Source organism: Galeopterus variegatus, unplaced genomic scaffold, assembly GCF_000696425.1.
Source record: "Galeopterus variegatus unplaced genomic scaffold, G_variegatus-3.0.2 Scaffold3909, whole genome shotgun sequence".
In the NCBI taxonomy this organism is placed as follows: Eukaryota; Metazoa; Chordata; class Mammalia; order Dermoptera; family Cynocephalidae; genus Galeopterus; species Galeopterus variegatus.
The window spans coordinates 28,018-53,609 of record NW_007730020.1 but is presented as its reverse complement, the minus strand read 5'-3'; the positions used below and the strand labels follow the sequence as shown (position 1 = coordinate 53,609).

General features: G+C 50.4%; 1 protein-coding gene across 1 annotated transcript in view; it reads right to left on the bottom strand.

Moving 5' to 3' along the window:
- Positions 1-1,060: 1,060 nt before the first annotated feature.
- The window catches only part of VSTM2B (V-set and transmembrane domain containing 2B), a 27,891-nt gene continuing 3,359 nt past the window's right edge, over positions 1,061-25,592 (bottom strand). The window contains exons 4-5 of the mRNA XM_008586269.1: positions 24,356-24,676; positions 1,061-1,803 (exon numbers count right to left, since the gene is read on the bottom strand). Coding sequence (XP_008584491.1) covers positions 1,666-1,803; positions 24,356-24,676 — 459 coding nt within the window. The 3' untranslated portion in view covers positions 1,061-1,665. The remainder of the gene's footprint in view (positions 1,804-24,355; positions 24,677-25,592) is intronic.

Below are 25,592 nucleotides of genomic sequence, written 5' to 3'. Positions count from 1 at the left end.
TCCACACCAGGAGTCTCTGCACACGTGGGATTGTTGCTGCTTTGCGCTGGCAGTGAAGCATGTCTCTTCTGTTCACAGCTCTTCAGCCAGAGCTGTGGCCTCACCTGCCACAGGATGCCAGAACATGGAGTCCTACCATGGGCATGGCCAGCAGAGAATGGAGGTATTTGATGAGCAATATCAATGACAACCACGCTTGTTTGAAAGCAGGTATAAAAATCTGGCTAAGTTTTATGGGGCCGGCCCAGTGGCGCACAGCTACAGTGCGCCGCTTGGGAGTGCGGCGGCGCTCCCGCCGAGGGTTCAGATCCCACATACAGACCGGTTCCCGCTCACTGGCTGAGCGAGGTGCGGGCGCAGCACCGAGGGTTGCGATCCCGTTGCTGGTCCCGGTCCGGTACGGGCGCGACACTGAGGGTTGCGATCTGTTGCCGGACATGAAAAAAGACAAAAAGGAAAAAAAAAAAATCTGGCTAAGTTTTAAATGAATCCAATGGATCTGGCTATTTATTGGGATCTTGTTATGGAATGAAGAATAATAGCCGCTAGGCATGTCAGTTTCTTTAAGAAATGTATAACCTGCTGCAAACCCATGTATTTCAGAGGCATCTAGAGATGGCTCTAGATCTAGATGCATGTTGAAAGTGTGTGGAATGCCTCATCTTCTCTCCAAATTCCCTCTTCAAACTAGCAGTGAAACCAACAACAGTAAATGCACCTTGATGTTTAATCTCCAAGTGGGCAAATGCCCTGCACAATTAATTTGAACCCAGAGGGGAAAGAGTGGTTCTTGACTGATTATCACCCCTCCTCCTAGTGACCTCTTTTCCTCCGGGATCCAGGAGGAAGGATTCCTCTCACTCCTGCCTCCATGAGGTCTCCTGTCCCTAAGGGAGCCTGGGTAAGTGCTCCCATCTGCTCAGTGCGTCCTCAGCCAGGTGTCCTCCATGCTGGGTTGACATCCAGTCTACAGTGCAGCTGGTGTCAGAGAACAGGAGGTTATGGCATCTGGGCTGCAGTTGGGCACCAAGGCTTAATATTTATACATGGCTGTAGAAAGTTTATTTCAAAGTCATTTTTTATTCAACTGTTATTCAGCAATGTACAATACAGTTTATAAACAAGTGTCTGACCTTGTTTCCAATCTTTATTTAAAAATAAATATTATTGACAGTGAATTTTAATTATGATAAGATGTGTCTTTTTTAATCAAAATGTCTCAAAAGAAATAATTTAATAAAAAAAGAAAAGCCCCCAAACAAAAAAAGTAAATTAAAAAAATCCTAAACACAATAATCTACTAAAAATATTTTGCTTTGTCAGAAAGGCTTTGACCCAACATTTTAACCTATTATCCTAAAGATAATTGCTCAACAGTTCGTGCAAAATAAAGACTTGGAGGAAAAGCGTAAAAAAGAAAAATACATTGAAGTAGAGAAATCATTGGTCCCATGCATACTGCATGGTCCAAACTCCATCTTATTTGGAAACTAGATGCATTATTTTAGGTGTTCTACATTTGTGTAACTTCCTCAAAAATATGATTTATTTATTTTCCACGTAGGTTTTTTCATGCTTCTCTCAGTCTCTGTGTGTCCATCTGGTGACGTGGTCCTCACCGAGTGTCCGGGCAGGTTTTGTGTGTCCTCTAAGCTGCTCGGTCTGTCAGTGCCCCACCAGCAGGCGCAGGAATTTATGCAGAGCTAACAGGAGCAGGGACAGGAGCGGGTCTGCGGCATAGCTAGGGCCAGTGCCTGTAGGGGACAAGAAAACAGGCTTGATTAATACCCGATTCACAAGAATCTAGCAGCTCATGGGCAGACTAGGGGAACCAAGGGACAGGGAGGCTTCCCTAGGCTTAGGCCAGCTAGAGGCTTGTGCAAGATGGCTGCTTTGGTTTGTTATTTACAGGCTACTCACTTTAGGAGCCTTCTGTGGTCAGACACAAGGTGCCTCTTGCCTGAGAGGGATGTGCTAGATGGTAGTCCTAGAGTCCAAGTCATTACATTATTTTAATAAAAAGATGACATGCTTCCCCCACCCCAAATACTACACTACGTAGTGTCCTCAGCATTTAAGGCCCAGCTTCCCCTCCTGCTCCATGAATGCACACACTTCCACCCTTTGTGTGTGCCCTCTAACCCCCTGCCCAAACTGCACAACTGAGTATTTGCATATGCCCTGTCTTAGGCATCCTGATGTTCCTGTGTGTGGGTCTTCTTTCCACAACAAGATTGTCAGTCAATGCCCCTGGCTGCAGTGGGGAGCTCAGAAATCACTGGTTGGCAGGGATGGGTGAGCTAGGGTCCATAATGCATGATCCTAGCACTGTCTGGGTCACTCCCACCTGCTTGTCCAATGCGACCACTAACCTGGGTCCCTGGCCTGTCACCGAGGCTGTAACACCTGTGACTCCATCCTGCCCCACCTGGGCCTCCCACCTGGTTCCCCATCTGCTTTCAGGGTCCTCATCTGTAGCGAGGCCCCCTGTGCAACTGGGGAAAGCCCACCCATGAACCCCAGATTTCTCACCTAGAAACCACGATGCTCCCTCCAGGGTTATGAGAGGAGCAAGTGTGGAAGTGTCACTCCTGGGTGCTGCCCAAACCCTCGGAGACATCAGTGCTAACTCAGAGTCCCTTAGAGTCCAGCCCTACCCTGCTCACCTGTACCACCTGGAGGCCTCTCTCCTCCCTTCACTGACCCAGCCAGCCAGACTGAGATCTGCATCCAGGAAGGGGGTGCATGAGGCCCTTCCTGTGTCGACACCAGCCACTTGCTGCCAGGACAGCCAGTTCCCCCCAGCCTCAATGCAGTTTGTGGCTTCCCTGACAAGGCTGAGCATGAATGCATGACTTCCTTTTCTTTCCAAGTGGAAGCACTATTTCTTTTAAATGCAAGGTGTTTCCCCCACTCCCCAATCATTCTTGTTCTGGCCATAACTGTCTGTGTCTAGAGTTCATGTTCTGGGACCCCGTCTCCCTTTGCAGAAGGAAGGGGTTAGACCAATGATTCAGCTTGAAATTCTGGGATTCCATCTGTCTGTTTTGGAAAGCAGGCTGTGTTTAAACACCTCAATGAAAAGGGGGCAGGGCATCCGCTGTGCATGCCTCTGGTCCACAGTTAATCGTTTCCGCACATAGTTCTGGGCCCCTGCTGAGAAGCTTGAGGACAGGACAAATCCAAATGTGCTAACCTTCCTCTTCAGATCTTAATTTTTCAGGAAGTCATCACTCCTGGCCCTCCTGCAGCTTGGCTCAGTTGTTGCTCTGCCTCTGGCCATCCGTCAGTGGGAAAAATTGCAGTGCGGTGGTCACTCCAAAGACCCGATCCTCTTTGGCCATTCCTCATTGTCACGCATCACTGGGAAGGATGAGGGGTAGGTGTGGTGATGGACAAGTCAACGGGTGGCCAGGTGCCTGGGTGGGATTCACTGAGGCTCAGGTTTATGGAAAACAGGGATCTGGCCAGCAGAGCAAAGCACTGCCTCCTGGGCATTCAGAGCTCACACGGCCAGACTGGGCCCATGGGCCTTCTAGATCTCCTGCTTGGATCTTTATGCTCTTGCAAACCTAACCCTCAGGCAGGTGCAGGTGAGACAGAAACAACCCACGTGAGGTGTTTACAGGCAGATGTACTTGTGCAACAGGACTCCAGACCTGCAAGATATGCAGTGGCAGGAGAAATGGATATGGGCTGGTGAGCCATGCAAGGTGAACCTGGCCTGGTGGCTTGTGGAACTGTGGGCATAGGAGAGGTGAGGAATTTAACAGTTTACTCAATTGTAAAAGTTTGGAGATTGAACAAGACTTTCAAAAGACTCTGTATTGAAACACCAGCCTGCCACTCTGGGCTGGGCCAGGCAGAAGTAGCCATGGCAGCTCCTGGAGGCTGATGTCTGGCGAGGGTGGAGACTAGGGTCTGCAGTGTTCCTGCTGGTGGATGTCTGTGCAGGTGGCCAGGGTTTGGCTGCTTATTCTCTCCCTGGCCCAGCATTGCTGGGGGTGAGATGGGGGGTTATAGGGGAAGAGCCAAAGTAACTAGTTTGGGGTCGTGGGCTTGCACTGAGGAAATGGGTTCTCAAGCCTAGCTCTGTTGCCAGCTTACTGTGTGAACCTAGGCAACACCCTTCATGTCTCTAGGTCTTGTGTTGCTCCCCATAAAAGGCAGATGTGCATGGCTCCATAAAATTAATGTGTGCCTGGCCTGTCTCACCAGGCTGGAGTCTAGATTAAGCAATATCATGGTGGCAGATTACAAAAGTGGCCACAAGATCCCCTCCCTCCATCCCCAGCATCCACACCCTATGATAGCACTCCCCCACACTGACTCTGGGCTCGGGCACGTGACTTGCTTTGGCCAGTGCAATGTTATCAGGTGTGAAACAAGTGAAGGCTTGAAACGTTCTTGTGCAGTGAGGCTTGCTCTCTCTGTTGTGGCTCTTGAAGCCTACCACCATGTGAACAATCTGGGCCAGGCTGCTGAAGGATAAGTGCCATGAGATGTTCTAGCTGAAGTCCCTCTAGACTAACCAGCCCCCAACTGAACTGGCAGCTGATCACAAATGGATGAATGAGCCCAACCAATACCAACAGAAGAACTGCCCAACTGAGCCCGGCTAAACTGCTGGACCACAGAATCATGAGCTGAATGAACAGTTGTGATGTTTCACCAAAGACACTGAGTTTTAGTGGCTTTGCTGCATAGCAAAAGCTAACCAATACAAGCATGTAAACAAAAGTGCCTCAAACAGAGTCCAGTGCCATGCAAATAGATGTCATCACAAAGAAAACATAGCTACTTCTTTGAAAAGAGTTGAAGAAGAACTACTTTTGGGGGTGTCCTTCTCTCAAGACGAAATTTTTCCAAAATTGTACAGACAGGGCAAACTATCTCCTCAACCACTTATTTTAAGACATTCCCAGATCTTTGGTAAAAAAAGGACCCAGGATTTGGATCCTTTTTACTACACTATTGATCAGACATACAGTCTCACTGGGTTTCCCGAATGGATCAGGGCAGACCAAAAAGGACTGGCTTCTAGGATAGCCCCGGAGGAAGTGGGATCTTCACACTAGCAATGGTTTAGAATTCCGGAGTCCTGCAGCCTAGTGTCCACCCTGCCCAGGTATTGTCTTCTTCAAGAGAGATTGACTACTGGCTAACACTTGGCCTCTGGGCCTCCTCAACATCTGCTGCTCGAGTTCCTGCCTCATGACTTGGGCAGCCCGGACTGTCCATGCTGTCTGGGCTGATAGGTCCCAGCTCACCATGACCCTACAGAGCAGGGTCCAGAAGGTGCATTTGGAGGAGCTGAGATGAGATCTCCTTCATACCCTTGTGGTCTCTTTTCTTATGTGGTGTAGAGACATCTGCGTTCCTAGGGGCATTAGTCTGAGCAGGCTGGCTGGCACAGAGGCAGCTGCATTGATTGGATGCTAACAGTCTCTTTATCTATTTCTTCCTTTCCTAAGGAGTACCAGGAATAGCACCAGAGCAGGCAGAAGTTTATCTGTCATGATTAAGCTGGAAAATCAGGCTGCTTGGGAGGCGAGGGAAGTCCTGTAATGTAGCTGATTCATTCTTTATATGACACAAGTATTACCATTTTGCAAATCATTCTTAAAGAAATCAAAGCTTCTCTGGCTCAAGATTAAGATAGCAATTAAGATATTAATTTTATCTTTTAGATGGTGAACAGGATAAGGGACACACTGGAGCCATTTAAAAGAGACCCTCAAAGAACACAATGGCACATCCATTCCTGCTTTCCCCCACCTACCCCTGCGGGCACACCAAAGGTGCCAGACCAAGCAGGCTTCTGACTGGGAAATTCCTCATTTCCATTTATCCCGTGAAAGCACAATTCCAAAGCCCTGCCAGAAAACAATATGGAAGCTTTGTGGCTATTTAATGCCTTGGGATAAAAGTAAAGGAGGAGGCTTTGTTCAGGTCAGCCTCTGTGACCCACGCTCTGCCCACACTGTCTGAAGGCTAAGCTTGGGAGTTAGGGAGGGTATGTAGGGTGGTGGCTTGTCATCCACACTGTGACCTAGACTGAACATGGGGTCTCTGGTCTATGCTGTGGGACAGAGTGCAGAGGGGTCCACCCTCACCCTGTGGGCATCAGGATCACAGTAGGCTCCCCACACCCCACCCCTGCCACTGACCAGCTGGGACAGTAGCCAGGGCAGCTGCTACTCTCTCTCCACTTGCTCTGCCCACCCTTTTAGTATCAAGGATGGTTTCCCTGTGCCTTGAGGGTGGTCTGCAGCACGTGTCATGAGGCTGTGGATAGGAGTGAGCTGCAGCCCCTCTCCATTGGGGGTTAAGGAGCCTCCAGACCTGCCAGCTCTGGTTCAGTCTCCATTGGAGGCCTGCTGGTGACCTACCTGAGAGCTTCAGCTGAGGGGCTGGCCTGGATCAGGGGTTTGCAAAAAAATACCCCTTAGAGTAAGAGGGTATTTTCAGAGTTGCTCACAGGTGCTTTAATTTTTTTTTTCTTCCCCCGAGGTTTGAGAACAGTAAGTAAAATTTAAGCTGGCTCTGCACACAAAAATGGTGGTCTGGCTTTTGCAGCCTGGCTAAGTTGGAGGCTCATGTTGCAGGTTGACACTAACGCTTTGCCTGTCTTTGACGCACATTCTCCAGTATTGCACAGAATATTCACACACTGAGTACAAGTAGCCAGAGAAGAACTATTACAGGGATAGACACTGTCCAGTTTCAATGGATAAAGCCATTCCAGCAGTAAGCTTGGATATCCTAACATGAGGCCCATGACGAGGAGCTGGAGGACAGGCCCCTCCTCTGTATCAAGCAGATCAAGGCCACTCACATCTGTTCTGCATTTTGTGTGTTCGTAACTTGTCTTTTGAACAAGGGCTTCTTGGCTAGAAAAGATAGAGCCATGCTGAGTGCCCCGGAAGGGGCCCTTTCGGCACTGATGTTTGATTCTATTCTTCTCTTTTTTGCTGTTCCCTGACAGTGAGACAAGAGGGCCACCCCCAGTAGCAACAATGGCTTTTATGGGCTGGACTTGAACATCCATTTAGCCATGGGGACAGTAGCATATCTGCCCAGGGCAGCTGATAACAGACCAGCTCTTACTCCCTATTCACTGTCACATGGTCTGGGCCCCCATCCTGCTTCAGCTGCACCCTGGGTCCACTCTTTGAGTGTGGCAGATGGTCACATGCCAGCCAAAGGAGAAAGCTCCCTCCCCAGCTTCCCGGTGCCAGGGAGTGGTGAGTTTCTCTGGGTTTGCAGGGGCTTGTGGAGTGAGCACGAAGAGAGGGCACTGGGAGTCATCCTGGCCAGGCTCAGGTGCCATCCCTTTCCCTGAAGCGGGGATGCGTGTGGTCCAGAAGCCGAGGCCAGTGCCGAGGGCAATGTCAGGGGCATGTGTGGAGACTGACCCCTCACTCTTCCTCCCTATTTCCCCACCTTCTCCCCCCACCTCACTGGTTATAGAACACCATCTTCTATGGAGCCTGGGGCAATGTAAAGGCACCAACTGGCCACCTGAGGGCTGAGTCTGGTTTGCAGAAGGGTCTAGTTTAGTATGTACAGAGTTTTAAAAATTGTGCATTATAATCTGACATGTAAAGATTTGGGGAGTAAAAGCATAGATTTGGGTGTCTACTGGAAAGGCCTAAGAGCTGGCAATCCTGTGCCTGCCTTTCCACCAAGCTGGGATGAACAATGGCTGGCTGCTCTTCTCTGCAATAATCTTCCCCTTACCATTCCCTCCTGACCCGTGATCTAGGCCCTGGGTGAGCTGCCAGTCCCACCCCCATCCCTGTGCAGTTGGGCTCCTTTAGCCCAGCCAGCCTCACTCAGCTCCATTGCCCATCCCTGGCCCTTTGCTGTAGAGTGAATGTCCTCCCAAAACTCACTGAAGCTTGATCCCCATTGTAAGAGTATTAAGAGGGTGGGAAATCCAATTATGGTAATTAAGGTGGGGCCTTTAAGAGGTGATTAGATTGTCAGGACTATGCCCTTGTGAATGGACTGATCCATTCATGGAGTAATGGGCATGGTTCTCTTTAAAAGGAGAGCATGTGAGCAGGTTAGCTTTCTCTTGCTCAAGCCATCTGCCATGTGACACCCTGCATTGCTGTGTAGAGTCACCACCCACCAACGAGGCCCTCACCAGTTGTGTTCCTTGGACTTTGGACTTCCCAGCCTCTGAAACTGTAAGAAGTAAAATTTATTTCTTTATAAATTACCCAGTTTCTGGTATTAAGTTATAAACAACAGAAAACTGATTAATACACCCTTGGTGGGGACTGAGTTTGCAACTTCTGGGTGTGCTCTGGAGTTGGATCCAGGAGGCCTGGCTTGCATCCCACCTTTGTCCCTATGCAGCTGTGTGACCAGGCAAGCCCCTTCCCTGATGGTGGGGGACTGGCCCTCCTAGCTCTGACATTCCCAGCTTGCAGATGGCCAGCCAAGTCTGCCCCACTCTGGCAGCATCTGGGGGGATTTTTCTTGGGCCCTGCCACATGCCCAGCTCTCCGCACTCTCCTGGACGCTGCCCTGGCCAGCTGGCTGCTGAGTGAGAAGTTGCTACCTTAGAGGGAGGCTGCTTCCCTTGTTGACATTTTAATTAAAGCCTCTTCATGGATATTTATTCAAAGGGAGTCAGCAAGAAATAATTGAGCACTAACGGAATTTGGGTAGAACTAATTTCTGCCATAAAATTAATGTGTGCTGGTAACTGGGGCAAAAAGTAGGAGCAATGAATGCCATTGGTCTTAAAGGAAAAAGACATACTTGAAAGAAAAATCGAGTGTGGGATGCGGAGCTGTGAGAGAGCAGAGGAGACGTGTACCCATCTGTCCCGTGCTGATCCCGCCCTGCTGTCGGGTCCTACCCAGGCCCGCAGTGCCTCCTGCCTAGTTCCTCTCAGTCCTTGGCCTGGGCAGCGAGCTCCTGGGTTGGAACACAAGTTGTCCTCCTGTGGGTGACATCATGTCCACTGTGGATGATGCCCAGGTGGCAGCCTCAGTATCCAGGTGGTGGGAGGAGCTCCTGGGGCAAATGGGGGCAGAGGTGGCAGGGGTTGCCCATCTGTTTCAGCCATTCCTTATTGCAGTCTCACTCTCCTGCCACAGTCTGGATTCAGGCCTCTGCTAGTCCTGGTCTATATGACCTAAAGCATGTTTCTGCCTTCGTTACCACCTGTGCCCACCTTCCTCCTTCAGACACACCTTGGGAACTCTCCCGAGGTGCAGAACTTTTGATGGGTCCCTTCTGCCCACAGGAAAAAGAGCCACCACCTCAGTGCCACAGTTGGGGTTTCTCCATAGACCTCCCAACAACCTCACCCTCGTCACTTGCTCCCCTGCAAGCACCTCTAGGTTGACCCTACAGCATGGCTAACCCCCTCTTTTTCCTTTGTCTAGGCCTGACCTGTTTCTCAAGCCTTGGATAAGTGCTGCCTCCTCCAGGGAGCCTTCCCTGAGTATCCAAGCACAGAGGGCTTGGCACAAATATCTGTGCTGTTCATGTGGCCCTTGCCTCTGCCCCCTTATTTTCCCCCTGCCCTATAAATGCTTTTCTTGCATGTTCTACCTCTCCAGTCAAGGTGGAAGCCCATGCACAGAGGCCTGGCCTTGAGCCTCCTCTACTCAGCCTCCAGCAAGTAGCCCCACCCACAGCCAAGACATGGTGATCTGGCATTGGAGCTGATGACCCACAGTGGGGACTGAATGGCAGGGAACCGACCCAGCCAAGCTCATTCAGACAGAGCCAAGCATCTTTAGGATAATAACAGCGAAGGTAGCTAGCACTTCCTAGGGCCAGGCACTGTGGCAAGTATATTACCTATGTTAAATTCAATCCTTGTAACAGTAGGAGTTTCTTTTACCCCTATTTTACAGATGGGGAAACAGATCTAGGGAGGTCAAGTGATTTGCCCAAGGCCTAGGGTTGCCAGATAAAGTACAGGATGCTCCATTAAATTTAAACTTCACATAACAATGGATACTTTTTAGTACAAGTATATCCCTAATATTTCATGGAACATACTTATATTAAAATGTTATTGGTTGCTTATCTGAAATTCAAATCTAATGGGTGATCTATGCTTTTATTTGCTAAATCTGGCAGCCCTATCAAGGCTACACTAAGATAAACAGCAGGGCTGGACTTGAACCCAGGCAGTCTGGCTTCTGTCCACACAACTAACCTCTCAGGGCCAGAGAGCAGGACCTCTCCTTTCCCCTGATGCCTCCGCTGGGCCCCAGTTCCAGGCTACTTTTAAGGGAGGGAAAGTGGCAATGAGACTTTTTTCTGAATTTTAACATTCATGATGGCTTTTTAATGTGACCAACTTTGTTGCTAGCTCCAGCTTCCTATTTTTGTTTGAAATGAGATCTTGCCACAAATGATCCTTTAATGGTGTCACTTAATGAGAATGGTAAACAGGCCCTTTCTCTGTGGTCAGGTGGCTGCTGTTGGCAGCCCTGACCACAGTGGGCATCAGGCAGGGAAGGTGAGGCTGCCAGTCCTCACCTGAGGGACCGCTGCCCCATCCATTTGGATTTGCTAACCTCCGAGGTTGTAGAGTGCTAACAGGCCTGCGATTCTTAGTGCCAGGAGTCATGCTCAGCCCTTAACTAGAATTCTCTCCTTTAACTCTTTCAGTGGCTTTAGGAGGTAGAAGCCATTTTCTCCTTTCACAGGGGAGGCCCAGAGAGGTTAAGTGACTTGCCTAAGGTCACACAGCTAGTAGGCAGTAGAGGGTTATCCCCAGTGACTCCTTGGTATCTACAAATCAAGTCCAGGCTCCTTAGCTGGCTGGAAGCTCTTCCTGACCCCATCCACTGGACAGACAGTTCTGCCTCACCTGCCTCCACTCTCCTTTGAGTGTCCCAAGCTCCAGGCAAACTGGACTTCTTCACGGGGGGCTGTATGTGCCCACACTCTCCTGCCTCCAGGCCTTCGCTCACACTTTGCTAGATTGCCCTTCCCTTTCCTCTCTGGTTCTCCAGAGCCCACCCGTTCTCCCCAGCCCAGTCCAGAGGCACCCACAAGATGACTCCAAGACAGCTCTTAATCCCATGCCTTCTCACCCCCTCCATTGCCCCATGCTCACCCCTGCTCTGGTCCTTTAACCCTCCCTCTCACCAAATCAGCTATTATCTGGGCAGCGGCAATAGTCTCTGACTGGTGTCCCCACAACCACTGACTCCAACAAGCCAGTCGAGAGCACCCCTGCACTCTACTGTGGCTGCCAGATGCCCTTTTCATTTTTTTTTTTTTTAAAGATGACCGGTAAGGGGTTCTTAACCCTTGACTTGGTGTTATCAGCACCACGCTCACCCAATGAGCAAACCAGCCATCCCTATATGGGATCCGAACCCGTGGCCTTGGTGTTATCAGCACCACGCTCACCCAATGAGCAAACCAGCCATCCCTATATGGGATCCGAACCCGTGGCCTTGGTGTTATCAGCACCACGCTCACCCAATGAGCAAACCAGCCATCCCTATATGGGATCCGAACCCGTGGCCTTGGTGTTATCAGCACCGTATTCTCCCGAGTGAGCCACAGGCTGGCCCCCAGATGCCCTTTTCAAATGCAAGGTGCAAACCCCCTCTCCCAGATTCCCCAAAGACTTCAGCTCAGGTTGAAGACCTAACTCCTTTCACCTGGCTACTGCCCTGCCCAGCCAGCCCAGGCTGCCTTCACCCCCACACCTCCCTCCCAGCTCCACCGTTCCAGTGCCTTCCCACTCAACCATCTGCCTCCTCCCCATCCCATGGGTCTCCTTCAGACATCGGGTCCTCCTGAACCCAATCTGGAGGCTCCCTTTGTCCCATGGGCTCCAGAGCCAGTTCCATTTCTTCTGGGCTATATTTGGGCAGCCGTGGGTGTGTTTACCTTTTGACATCTGTCTCCTCTGCCAGAGGGTAAACCTTGGAAAGCAGAGACCATGACCATCTCTGTATGTGTCCCCATTACCCAGCACACTGCCCATATCCTGAGATGCTCACAAAGTGTTTGTTGAATGAATGAACGAGTGAAAATGTTTCTTAGATGTCCCCAGGTGGTCCATGATGCAGCAGACATTGGGTCAGATGCTGCACATGTGGCATCCTGTTTTTAATCTTCAAGTACCAGCTGGGGTTGGGAGGCCTGTCTCGAGGCCCCTATGGGGAGCACAGGGTTATCACAGAGATCTGACCTTTTAGCTGCCCAACACTGTCTGCACACAACTCCATGTCCAACTGTTTGTCAAACTATTTTCAGAAATTTACTTTCATTTTGCCTTTGTTCCAATTTCTTCATTAAAAAGTTTTTTTTTCTATAGGCAGTTCTATAAGCCACTTCAAATTCTTCCCCTAGAAGGTGGCACATATATATATTTTATACGTTTCATATAATTTGCATATTTTTATATGTTTGTGTATATACACATTAGAACTATATCAGTTGTTCTTAAACCTTTTAAAGCAGTAGAACCCCCTTTTCAAGTTAATTGCTGCATGGAACCCCAATATAAAAAACCACTAGAAACAGAATGGCCCTGGTTGAAGCTGGGGGTGGGGCTGGGTGCCCAGGGTTCCAAGGAACACAGTTTGGGAACCACTCATCCTAGGCTGTTTAGGGACTCTTCCGGATCTAAAACTCATAGATTTGTGGATACTGGCATGCTGATATGCCCATTACACAGACGGGGAAATGGGAAAGTGTCAGTGTTTTGAATGAGTGGACCCTGCCCCTTCTTGAAGTCCCGCATCCTATCCCCATTTAAATACCTGCTGTCTGGGGAACCTCCCCTCCCCTCTACAGTCTTTGTGCACCTCAAGGGGTCAGGCAAATAGTGGGTACTGAATTAATGCTTGTTCAATGAAGGCTACTCAGTGTGTGGGTCCAGGCCTCAGTTTCCTTATCCCACTCAGCAGAGCTGGGCCTGCCCAAGCAAAGGCAGGTATGACGGACCATGGCCAGAGAGTCAGGGAGCAGGGATGACAGTCCCTAAGGCCAGCATATCCAGGACGCAACAATAGTTCTTTCCTATTACAACCTGCCTCTAGGTTTCGTCTCAATGACACCTGGATATTTCTTTTTGTTTCACACTGAAGACTTTTCTTTAGAAAAAGAACACTTTTTAATTGCCCAAGGATAGTGTTCTGAAAATTCTATGACGTGCTCATTAAATAAAATTAGCACAGAGGAGCAGCCCAGGATATGTCACACATTAAAATATGACCCTGTAGAATAGAATGTATTATGAATTATTGCCTTGTGTATTTTCTTGTTACATGAGTCTTTAATGTGGAAACGGTTATTCATCTGTCCACCTGGAGATTTAATTTTTTAAATGCCTGAAAAGATATAACTACATTAACTTTTACATGGACAGTAATCAGCAAGTCTGGGCCAGGCTGCATCCACCAGAGTGCCAGTGTCTAGCAGACGGAGGAGCTACTCACTCCCCCCACCCCCTCAAAGGCTGAGGGGTTAGGGGAACGGGAGGCAGGCTGGGGACTGGCTGTGTCCTCTTGCTGTGCCCATCCCTCCTGTCCGTGTGCAGTGGCCCAGGGACTACAGGCAGAGAGCATGGGCCGGCGTGGAATTCTGGGCCATGCCACACCTGGGACCTTTCTCCCTATGGTCTCCTTCCTGGAAGACATGGCCTGAATGGGCAGTGTTGAGGTGCCAGGAACTCCAGCCTTAGGCATGTCTGCAGTCCCCATCCCATCCATCCTGCAAGGCTCAACTTGTATCCCATATCTACCCATCTTTCCATCCATGTTTACCCACATATCCACTCATCTTTCTTCTATCCCCCATTCACCCACCCATCCACTCATTCACACATCCTTCCACCCATCCATCAGCTATTTATTTTTCCACCCCTTCCAAACTCACTCTTTCTTCCATCCATACCCATCCACCCGTCCACTCATCCTTCCTTCCACCCATCCTCCATCCTCTTGTCCATCCCTTCACCATCCTTCCTTCCACCCACCCACCAGCTACTTTTTTTTCTACCTATGCATCCCACTACCTGTTCAGACATTTAACTACCCACCCATCCAGTTAGTCCAAGCCCCATCATCTCTTGGCTGGATAATGGCCTCTAAAGTGGCCTTCCCCCATTGACTCTGCTACCACCTCTCCAATCTCCACACTGCAGCCAGAGTGATCATTTCCAAAACTTGCTACCCATCCTACTGCTCTTGGGACAAAGCCAAAGCTCCCTATTCCCTTCATAAGACCTTACAGTTTTACCAGTGAACTCCTCTTGACTTAATTTCCCATTTGCTCCTCCTTCTTGCTTTTTTTTTACCCCAGCCACAGTAACCTTTTGTCAGGCCTTTGCATTTCCCTGGCTGTTTTGTGCCACAGGACCTTTGCACACACTATTCCCTCTTCTTAAATGGCTCTACCCTCTGTCTTCACTTAGGCAGCTCTTAACTGTATTCCGGATTATGGCTCAGATGACACTTCTTCAGGGACTCTTCCCCGACTGGGACAAGCCTACATATTCTTAATTCTCATAGTCCATGGGTTTCTCCTTTAAAGTACCAGCCATGGCTGTAAATTCCCACTTGCTACATGGCTGTTTGATTAGTGTCTGTCTTTCCCTCTGTTGTCAGACTCTCAGGACCTCATTAGTTGTTCATATCATGCCCTTAGTGCCTGCAGTAGTTCCTGCACCTAAAAGATGTTTGATGAACATTTGCTGAATAAGTAAATGAATGAATGTACTAGTGCCAGGCCCAGTGAATGTTGCATAGTAGGGATAAAGAAATGAGAATCTGACCTCCCCGGCAGAAGCATCAGTCTGGAGGGTGTACTAAGCCAGGTACTGATTTCAGAAAAGGGAAGGAAATGCTGGGAGCTCCGAGGCAGCAGCAAGGCACTTCTGGGAGCTCAGGATGGATGAGCCCCCTCTGGCTGAAGAGTTGGGGAAGACTTCCTCTCAACTGCCAGCTCACCCTGGCCCCACCTTTGCTTGAACCCCTCTTGTGCCCCCGCCGAGCCCTGAGTTGATTCTCTGAGCTCCTCCCGCATGGCTAAACCATGACCTCTTCCCTGAGGTAGGGACTCAGTCTACCTGTTGCTCTGGGCAGCCCCCTGTCCCGTGTCCTAGGCCAGACCAGATGCAGTTGGCCAGAAGGCACCCCTCTGCAGCTCAGACAGAACCCCAACGTGACGTCAGCTCCCTCTCCCCTGTGTTTATTAAGGATTCTTCCTCTGGGCCAAGTGGCATTTGTACGAGAATCAATTGTAATAAAAGTCGCTAGAAGGGGACAGACATGCAGCTGGGCTTTCCTGGCTTCAAGCAAACTGACTTCCTCCCGAGCAGAGCTGATGGGCAGTGGGCCAGGGGTCAGCAGAGGGAAGAGCTCTCTGTCTTTGGAGCTGTCTAGTTACAGGGGGGGCAGGCCTCCTTCTTCGAGTCTGCACTGGGCTCTCTGTGCTGGGTGGGAGGCAGGCTCATGGGAGGAAATGGAGGGGTGGGGCTGGGCAGGAGGGATTCTGGCCTCCTAACCCTACATGCAGCTGGATCACACTCCCAGCACCTCCTGGAGGTGGTATCTTTGTCCTACGTCCTTCTCACTAGTCCCTGGGTCCCTTTATTGGCAATCATCGAGCACAGCGAGCTGCCGTGAGAAAAGATGGGCAGTACATGGCCACGAAAAGCAAATGCAGGAATGCAAGAGGAAGAGCCAGCACGGCCCTGAGCCTGTGATGTGGCCTGGCCTCCATCACCTCCCAGGCCCTTCCCTGAGGAGCACTGAGCTTCCCCACACAGGCGGCTCTATCTCTCCTGGAAGGAGCCCCACTGAAAGGGAGTCTAGGTGCCTCCTCTCCAGTCCAGGCCTGCCCCAAGAGGCTCTTTAGCTACTTGACATGGTGAAGGGGATTTCTTCCTTCTCCTCCCTTCTCCCTTAGAGACGTAGTTGTCTAGTACTGCAAACAGCAGTCTCTCCTCAGAGCACAGCTTCCTGCAGGCATGGGCCTCACCTCCTCCCATCACAATGGCCCACCACTGACAGCGGCCTGTACAGCAAGGCAGCACCACTGGGCATGACACAGGTGCAAATTTGGTATTTTAATTTGCTGGTGGACCACAAGAAACCATAACAAAGTTGTCCTTACTCACTGAGGAGCTCCTGACTCATGGCAAATAGCCCCATCCAGTCAAGGATGAGGACATGGCATCATCCCCATTTTCTACCTCAAAATGGCAAGGAGAGAGAATGTACAAAAATAGCAACTGCTGAGCCATTTGCAATCTGATGACACTTTCTGTTCTGTAGCTCCATCAGCTTCTGTCCATCACCTTTAGCTCTGCAATGCTCACCACATGTGCAGGAGGGAGAAGTCTCATGAGTGAAGTCTCAGATTGGAGCACCCTGTCCAGCTTACTAAATGAGCCTGGACAGTTAATGCCATTCCCATGAAAAATGCCAATTACAAGAGCCAACATCTGCTGAGAGTGTTCTAGGTGCCAGGCTCTGTGCTAAGCTAACATCTTTCCGTGGATTATCTCCTCTGATCCTGTCAACCACCCTCTGGCACGGGAACTGGTTTCATGCAGATGATAACTGATGAAGGAACTTGCACATGGGAAGTGGGAGGCGATGGAGTCAGGATTCGAATCCAAGCAGTTGGATGCATTGGAAAATGAGACACATAGTACTTACGAAGGGTGAGGGTAACAAGGGCAAGACACATACTACGACCTCTGGGTTGCCAGAGCTCTGTAAGGCCCAGCCATAGCGGGTATGTGTTGGCATTCAGATCCCAGCTTGCGTAGGAGCCAGCTAGCAGAACAGGAGGGAACATTTGCGGAGTTGAGAGGAAGAATGAAATGGTTGGAAATGGTGGCGAGTATAACTTCCTCCAGAACTGTTTGCAGTCTCTCTCAGGTTTGTGCTTTGGTTCTTCCACCAGAATGGGCAGCTCTTGAGAGGACTGACCTGCCTAGGTCAAATTTCCTGGCCTTGCACCCTGATGGGTTTCGGGTGTCCTTAGCAGACACTGTGTTGACAATCAGCTTTCATGGGGCTGGCTGGTAAGCTCACTCGGGAGAGAGTGGTGCTGATAACACCAAGGTCAAGGGTTTGAATCCCACACCAGCCAGCTGCCAAAATAAATAAATTAAAATAAAATAAAATAAAATAAAATAAAATAAAATAAAATAAAATAAAAATAGAAATAAAGTGGACAAACAGCCTTCACAGACTGCTGAGTGGCTTATCCCTCATGGCTGTCCTTCTGGCAGCTCACTTCCGAGCTGGACAGAGTAGGACCCATGGATGTGGAAAAGTGGGAGGATGGGGGTAGGGTGGGGAAACAGTTTCTGAAATGTTCACGTTGGCTCCCTATTTCATGCCAACACCAGGCCCCCCAAACACTCCTCTTCAACCATAAAAACCAGAGCCAAGTGAAGCCAGTTCAAAGAAGCTTTGATGTTTCAGCCAGAGATCATTAATGACAGAATAGAAACACCCATAATTTCTAGAAAGTCTCCGCCCAGGAGTGCTGTTGGAGACAGGCTTCATAAGACCCATCTCTCAAGGGCCATCTCATGAAGGACCCAGGTGAGAGAAGAGGCCCAAGCACAGCCCAGGCCTCCTATTCTGGGCCCACGGAGGGCCCGCTGCTGCGGAGCACCTCCTGCAGCTACCTGCATTGCTTGCCGCTTGACAGCCGCTAAACCCTAACCCCGAGGACTCCAAATTGGGTAATCCATCTTGGTATTTATAGCACATCTTCCCTGAGAGCACCAAAGCCACTGACAAGCAGGCTAATTTCCCCAGAAGCACCAGCCCAGGGAAGGCGGTTTGTCATCCTTCATAAAGAACAGGTTGGAAGTAGGAGTTCAGGGGCTGGGCCTGTTCACTACTATCTCAAACTTTCCTGCAGCCCTTATGTAAGACAAAGTGAAACTTCTCACTGCTTTGGATATGAGTTTCCAAGAGATGCCTGGTAATAGTCAGCAAAGCATGGGGGAATAAAAAAGATACTTTTTTTTTTCTCTGTGCTGTGAAAATGTCTTAAAACCATGCTGGCGTCTCCCATAAAGCTCAGGGGTTTAGACCACAGCCAAGCCCTTGCCACTGTCCACACGGAGCAGCATTAATCAATATCATATTACAAAAGTACTTGACCTCATTTATTCCTGTGGATGCTTGGGGAATCCTTAATATTCAGAGCTTTAAGAATGTGCTCCTGGCATATTTAATGAGAAGCTCCTTGGGGGGTTTGGCTCCCAGTGACATTTAGAAAGGCCGGCTCTCAGTTCTCTTGCGGGCTGCCGCTCCAGCTGGGGAAAGGGTCTGGGCTCCAGCTACAAGTATGGGGAGGGGGCTGTATCCACTGAAGATGAAGTGAGGCAGGAGGAGTTAGGGAAAACTACAGAAAGGAAGGGAACCTGTGAGAGAAACAAGCATGGCATATAGTACATACTCAGTAATGGGCAAGTATTATTTATTGTTATAATCCAAGAGCAGCTATTTTATCCTTAATTTGGGGCTTTTCTGATGCTGAGAGAATGGCTATGCAATGAGTCAACCGACCACTCAGTGATGGACAAAGACCATTCCATTTGGTGCGACCTTCTCAATCCATGGGGCACTGGGGTGGGGGTGGGGAGGAGAAGAGGGATCTGGACGCTTTCCCAGGTTACTGATGGAAGCTGGGAGTATATCAGCTCCAGGTGCCTCTTTCAAGCCTGAAGTCACATGCTGCCTATAGGAAGACTGCCCTGATTCCCACAGCTAGATTAGGACTATCCCCTCTGGAGACTCCCTCTGACACAGATGGCTTTATCTGGGAATTATCTGGATGTTGACTCCCCTGAGTGTGGGTGCATGGCTCCCCTCTCAGGTTCCTGCTCAGGCAAGCATGGCAGGATCCCAAGGTGACTGGCTGATGAGGGAGAAGAGGCCTCATCACTGATAATCGTATAGGTTTGCCACTGTCAGGGACGATGCAGGCGTCTCTTGGCAGCTGTAAGTCTCAGCCATTTCCTTTATGAAACCCTTTTTCTCTTTCGGGATGCTCAGAAAGCTTCTCCCTCTCTTCTCCAGGACATCTTTTGCCAGGTTTATTTTCTCCTTAATTATGATCCTCATGTCACATCAGAGCTTGAGAGAAGAGTGGATTGTTTATTTAAGGCGATGGTTTTCAGATCCTATGGGTCTGGGGAGACGGGAAAACCAGGTGACCACCTCCACCGCCTGTTCAGGATGCACAGGTCCCTGGCCCTGCTGGTGTGTTTGGAGACTCTGTCTGTTGCATTATGGTTCTCTTGGGTTATGCTGGCATCATTTCCGCATACTGTGTCATCCACTCAGGGCATGGGTGGAGATGCAGCGAGTGTCTTCACCTTGCCCACAGCCCCCTTTGGTCACGGTTTATGGTTGCCATGGTGACGCCCAAGGATGCTCCCCCTTGTTGGCTCCCAGCAGTAACAGCCTCTCTAAAGCCATCACACCCCTGGCCTTGGCTGTCTTTCTCTCATTATTAATTAAAATATTGAGAGCCAGTTCTCTGTGTGGGCACCAGGCAGCGGTTTGCCACAGCCCGCCAGCTCTCTGTGGGGGCCATGGCGTCTCTTTTGGAGCTGGAGCCCTGAGGCTAATTAGAGGTTCACACGCCACGGATCTGATCCCAAGGTCCCTACAGAGGAGAACCTCTTGCCAACATACAAGCCATTCAGTTGCAAACTATTCTTCTGAGGCCACACTCAGCTTCACTGCGGTGCCTTTCCTGGTTAGAAGTGTTTGTCTGGATGATATTCTGTTTTGTTTTCTTTCTCTCTTTCTTTTTTTCCAGAAATGGCAACTAGCAACAAAGTATTCATGAAAAATGGGTCAGCATTCAGATTAATTAGGAGCCAGATTTACTAACATGGCTAAGAAAAGGCCCAGCCTCCTGTGCCCGCTCTGTGTTGCTGGTTCAGCCCATGTTTATTTTTAAGCATAAATACCAAAATGTCTCCTGACAAATGAGACGTGAAACGAATGAGTTTTTGCACATAAACTTTTAGTGCAAATATGTATTTGACTCTATTGGGCACATATGGGCCAAAGGAAGGGTTTTCCTGCCCGGCTGTGCAGTAGATAAAGGATGAAGATTCAAGTAAGTTCTCCCTCTCTCCGTCCTGGCATTACAAAAGCAGCTCACTTACAAAAAGTAGAGACTTCCTTCTGAGTTTCTTCCAGGAGCAATGGCTTAATGGGGGACTGTCTGGGGAGGTGGGCTGGACCCACACCTGGAACTGCCAATCTGGAACAGCGAGAGTGTCCACTTGACCCATACCTGGGATGAGCCCTCTAACCCCAACAGATCCTCCATCCCCCCTTCTCCACTCTGCTCTGGGCCCCCTGGAGGCTGACCTCTATAAACTGCATCACCTAGGCTTCCTTGCCCCGGGCTTCCAGAAGGGTTTGGCCAATGGGAGACCCTGACAGGGAAAAGGAGGGCAAGAAGAGTATGCGGTTCCTGCTGGGTCACTGTGGGTTGGCTGTGTCCCTTCACTGAAGTCACTGCTCCTATCAGGCAGCCCTCTCCACCCAGCTATCCTCTCTGGGTTCTGCTATTTCTCCCTTCCTTTGCTCCTTTAGGCTAGGGGTGCTAATGACTCCCACTGCTGCTAGGCCAGCGGACTTGCACTCATTATCGTCCTAACCCTGTCCACACCTTTATAAATACTCTATATCAACTCCCCTCGGTAACCCGTTTTAAATGTGCCTTCTGCTTCTGCCAGCACCCTGACCAATACACTCTGCAAACACTCTTGCCTGTTATCCAAGTGGTAACAGTCCTTTCTGGACTCCTCTCCACCAAGCCGCTGAGAACTGTGAGCCAGGGAGGCCAGGCCCGAGGTCATCCACCTGGACCAGCTCATTTTGTTGGCAGCTACGAGTGATCAGCAGGCCTGCTGCCTCCTGGGGAGGCTTGGCAGGACCCACTGCTGGTAGCTGAGCTCAGGGCACCACGTGGCGATGCAGCCACACAGAAAGGTATTTAATGCCCACCATCCAAGACACAGTCTGCAGGCTTCACTCCCATCCAAGCCCACAGCCCGGGTGGCCGTGGGTGATGGGATGAGATCAAACACAAGGCTTAACATGGTTCCCTCCTTGGGATTAAGGCCATTCTGGTGTGTTTGTGAATTAGAGGTCTTGTAACCTACTTCTCCATGCCCAGAGTGGGACACAGAGGTGCCCACAGCAAAGTGACTCTCCCAAGAGCTTCACCTGGAAAGTGGGTGCACAGGCTTTCTGACCTCCCAGCTGAAGGTCCACCTTCTGCACCTTCCAAAGGAGGGCTGGAGAGAAACTGGAGTTTCCTTCCAAGATGAGTCTACATGATTCCTGGCCTGTTCAGGAGCTGGCAATGGTTTTGGGATGACAGAGCTCTTAGGGGCCACTGTATCCCTATCTCAGTGGCACTGCTCGGTCAGTCCAGCTGGGAGCCCAGCTGGCTGTGCTTTCTGGGTGGCAGTGAATGCTACTCCTTGCTCCAGGGAAGGCAGAGGGGAGCCCCCATCCTGGTTTGCTGTCCTGAATTACACGGGTATTAACATACTGCTCTGTGGCTGGCAGGTGCCATCGGGATTGAGCTGACTTGAAGACCCCCATATCATCTAGAAAGAAGGACATGGTCCATCCCTCCATCCATGGGTGGTTCCCTGCTGTAGGGATGAGATGCCCCGGACCATCACCCCTTGTGGCCAGCACAGAGACTGTGGATCTGCTTGGCTATGCCAGGCAGTCAGGTCAGTCTTGATTAGGCTCAGAGGTCAGGCTCTGGACAGGGGAAGAGGGAGATTCATGCAGAAATGAGCTCATGACCTTGGCCTTATTACCATTCTGTGAGCACTACCAAGCTTACTCTCAAAGATCTCTTTCACATGGTGCTTCCTTGACTAAAGCCTTTAATCAACCCTGTTGGTTCCACTTGGCATTCAAGGCCCTCCATAGCTTGGTCTATGATTGCCAACCACTTAGTTTTATCTTCCCCATCCTCTTCCTCTCCAGCCAGAGCAACTAATGGCCATGGGGATAATAATGAACACATATGTGAAACAATTTTCATACCAACCTCCCTCTGAAGTCAGGGATTACCCTGTTCATTTAAAAAAATGGCTCAGAGATGTTAAGTCATTTGCCTCAAGTCACACAGCCAGTAAATGGAGGAGGCACAACTCCATGTGGGCTTTTGCTTTACAAATCCTCTGCTTTGCCACTCTACTCATGGTCTGGGGAACATCCCAGAGGGATGTTCCAGTCTGTGACACAGATGTTTACTTGCAGGGTCCAACAGGATGGGGTGGAAGGGTCTTCTCTTCACCAAACAGCATCAGTTAAGCCAATCATTCTATAAGTCAACAAGCACTTTTTCAGCATTCCTACTGTGTGCTTGACAGAGGTGTCTAACTCCCCCAAAGAGTCACACTCCCTTTCCACTGTGAAGAGATGAGGTCAGAAAGCAACTGCCAAGCCACAGACTACCAATCATTCTATAAGTCAACAAGCACTTTTTCAGCATTCCTACTGTGTGCTTGACAGAGGTGGCTAACTCCCCCAAAGAGTCACGCTCCCTTTCCACTGTGAAGAGATGAGGTCAGAAAGCAACTGCCAAGCCACAGACTATATTTCCCAGCCTTCCTTGCATCTGTGTTGCAGCATGTGACTGAGTCCTGATCAATGGATGAGGCGGAACTGATATTTACCACTTCTAGGCCTGGTCCTTAACTTGCCTTTCCATTCTCTACACCAGCCTTTCTCTGAGAGAATTAAGCCCTACCAAAATGATTTGTGTGGCTACTTTCCTAAGACACTGAGAGCCATTCTAAATGGGTAAGAAAGAAGTTGATTCATTATATACAATGTATGCCTTAGAGCATTAGTGCTTCATTTCCTTAGGGAGCTGAGTTGAGAAGGGCTATCTTTCATCTCTCTTCCCTGTCCGTTGGCTATCTGTCGATGCCTAGAGTGGGCTTCCAAAGCCACTTGCTGAAGCTGGTAGTTTCTGTCACACTGGGTCCCTGAATGACCACATGGAACAGAGTCACAACATCCCCGACTCCAGGGTAGGACTCGATGTGAATGAGAAATAACATATTTGAATTGTGTTAAGCCACTGGCATTCTAGGGCTTATTCATCACAGCACCATCTTAAATTAACACAGGGGGTGGAAAGTGCCATGCCCTCCCACAAGGTGGGAGAACTTGTGGCTGTTTAGGAGAGACCCTCTACAGGTCCCAGCTGACACACCTTACCCCACAGCCTGGGGGAAAGTCTGGTGGTTCCTATGTGGAGCCTAAGAGCAATGAGGCCTCCAGATCCAGCCAACAGCCTGAGACACACTAAGGAAACCTCCCACAGGGGGTATAACTGAGTGAGAAACAGAACTGAACTGATGTGCAGGACAGACTGGCAGGTCACAACTGTTGGAAGCTTAAATCAGGTAGGGAGATAGGATAAGAAGATATGAAGGACTGTCACCTTGTATTCAGCAGGACAATCCAGGAGCCTGGATCTTCAGCTGGTGGCGGGTGGACTGCACTTTGAAAACTACCATTGTAGGGGCATGACAGTGTGCTCCATCACATCTGGTAGGTTTTATATGCAACTGTCCCCAAGCCCAGGCTCCCAGTGTTTTAAGGCCAGTAGAGATGCTCTCTGTGGGACTCTGCATCAGACAAGACTGAAGAGTGGGGTTCAGGGAGGGAGTGACTTGCTTAAAACGTAATAACTTCGTATAGCATACATTATACGAAGTTATACGACACTGAAAGGGAGTCTAGGTGCCTCCTCTCCAGTCCAGGCCTGCCCCAAGAGGCTCTTTAGCTACTTGACATGGTGAAGGGGATTTCTTCCTTCTCCTCCCTTCTCCCTTAGAGACGTAGTTGTCTAGTACTGCAAACAGCAGTCTCTCCTCAGAGCACAGCTTCCTGCAGGCATGGGCCTCACCTCCTCCCATCACAATGGCCCACCACTGACAGCGGCCTGTACAGCAAGGCAGCACCACTGGGCATGACACAGGTGCAAATTTGGTATTTTAATTTGCTGGTGGACCACAAGAAACCATAACAAAGTTGTCCTTACTCACTGAGGAGCTCCTGACTCATGGCAAATAGCCCCATCCAGTCAAGGATGAGGACATGGCATCATCCCCATTTTCTACCTCAAAATGGCAAGGAGAGAGAATGTACAAAAATAGCAACTGCTGAGCCATTTGCAATCTGATGACACTTTCTGTTCTGTAGCTCCATCAGCTTCTGTCCATCACCTTTAGCTCTGCAATGCTCACCACATGTGCAGGAGGGAGAAGTCTCATGAGTGAAGTCTCAGATTGGAGCACCCTGTCCAGCTTACTAAATGAGTCGCCGCGGCCGGGTTCGGAGGTGGTGCGGTCGGCGGCGCCCGCGTTGTTAGCGTTGGCGGCGTTGGCGGAACCGTGGCGACGCGGGCCGCTGCTCTGGATGTGGGACACGGCCTCGGCGGCCTGCATGTTCGGCGGGGCGAAGCGTGAGAGCACGCGCAGCAGCGCCTGGGCCTTGTGTTCCTGAGTGTCGTCGTCACTGTAGTCCGACACGCGGCACTCGTATACTCCTTCGTCCTGCAGCCGCACGGCTGACAGCCGAAGCCGGTGCGAGATGTCATTGCCCTGGACGCGCACGGTCTGCAAGAGAGCGGGGTTAGAGGCCGGGCTGCGTAGGTCCGAAACCTGCTCCTCTGGTGCGTGCTGTCAGCGCCCCCCACCATCGCGCCCCCTTGCCAGCGCACTCCAACACTTCCCAGACCCCAGTTTGTCCACCATCACGATCCAGCTTCCCTTTCACCCCGTGTCTCCCAGTGACAACTCTGCTGGGACGCTGGGTCGCCCTGCCCATTGCATTCTGACCCCAGTTCCCCATCACCTTAACGTAATGCCCTGCATCTCCCCGCCCGCACAAACCTGCGCTTCTTGTCTTCCCATAGCTAGCCCTTCGGAATGGCAGGACCCACCCCTCCTCCACTCCTGCACCTTCCAGAGACCTCAGGCGGGGCCTCTTGTTCGCTGACCGTCCCTCGTCTTTCCCGCAGCAACGCGCTCCACCAGCTGCATCCACTCCGAGGCATCGCCTCAAGTCTGGCCCTCCATGCCTACCCGCACTAACGTTCCTTTTTATCTAGAACCTGGAGGACCTGGGTCGTGTCCTTAGGAAAGCCACGCCCTCAGAGTACACATATATATCTGACCCCAGCCTCCGTCCTCCCAAGAAGTCAGGCGATTCTGAGGCTGCTGCCTGACTCCCTGGCCTCCTGCTACGAACCTCCCTGTCCGCGCAGTCGCCTGAAGCCCCCGACGAAGCGCTCCCTGCCTGAGGCCTGGTGGAAACATTGGGAAGGAACCGCTCTGTGACCCTCCCAAGCACCCGGGTGAGGGTGCTTATTCCCATCCTTATTCCCTCGCCTCTGGACCGTGCCCACGAGGATGCCCTCATCGTCTCCAGGCCTTTCTACTTACACGCCCCAGGTGGGAAAGCTTGGGCACATATCCTCCCAAAGTTAGGAACCCCACGACCCGGACCCCGCGCACCCTAAGACTTTGCCCC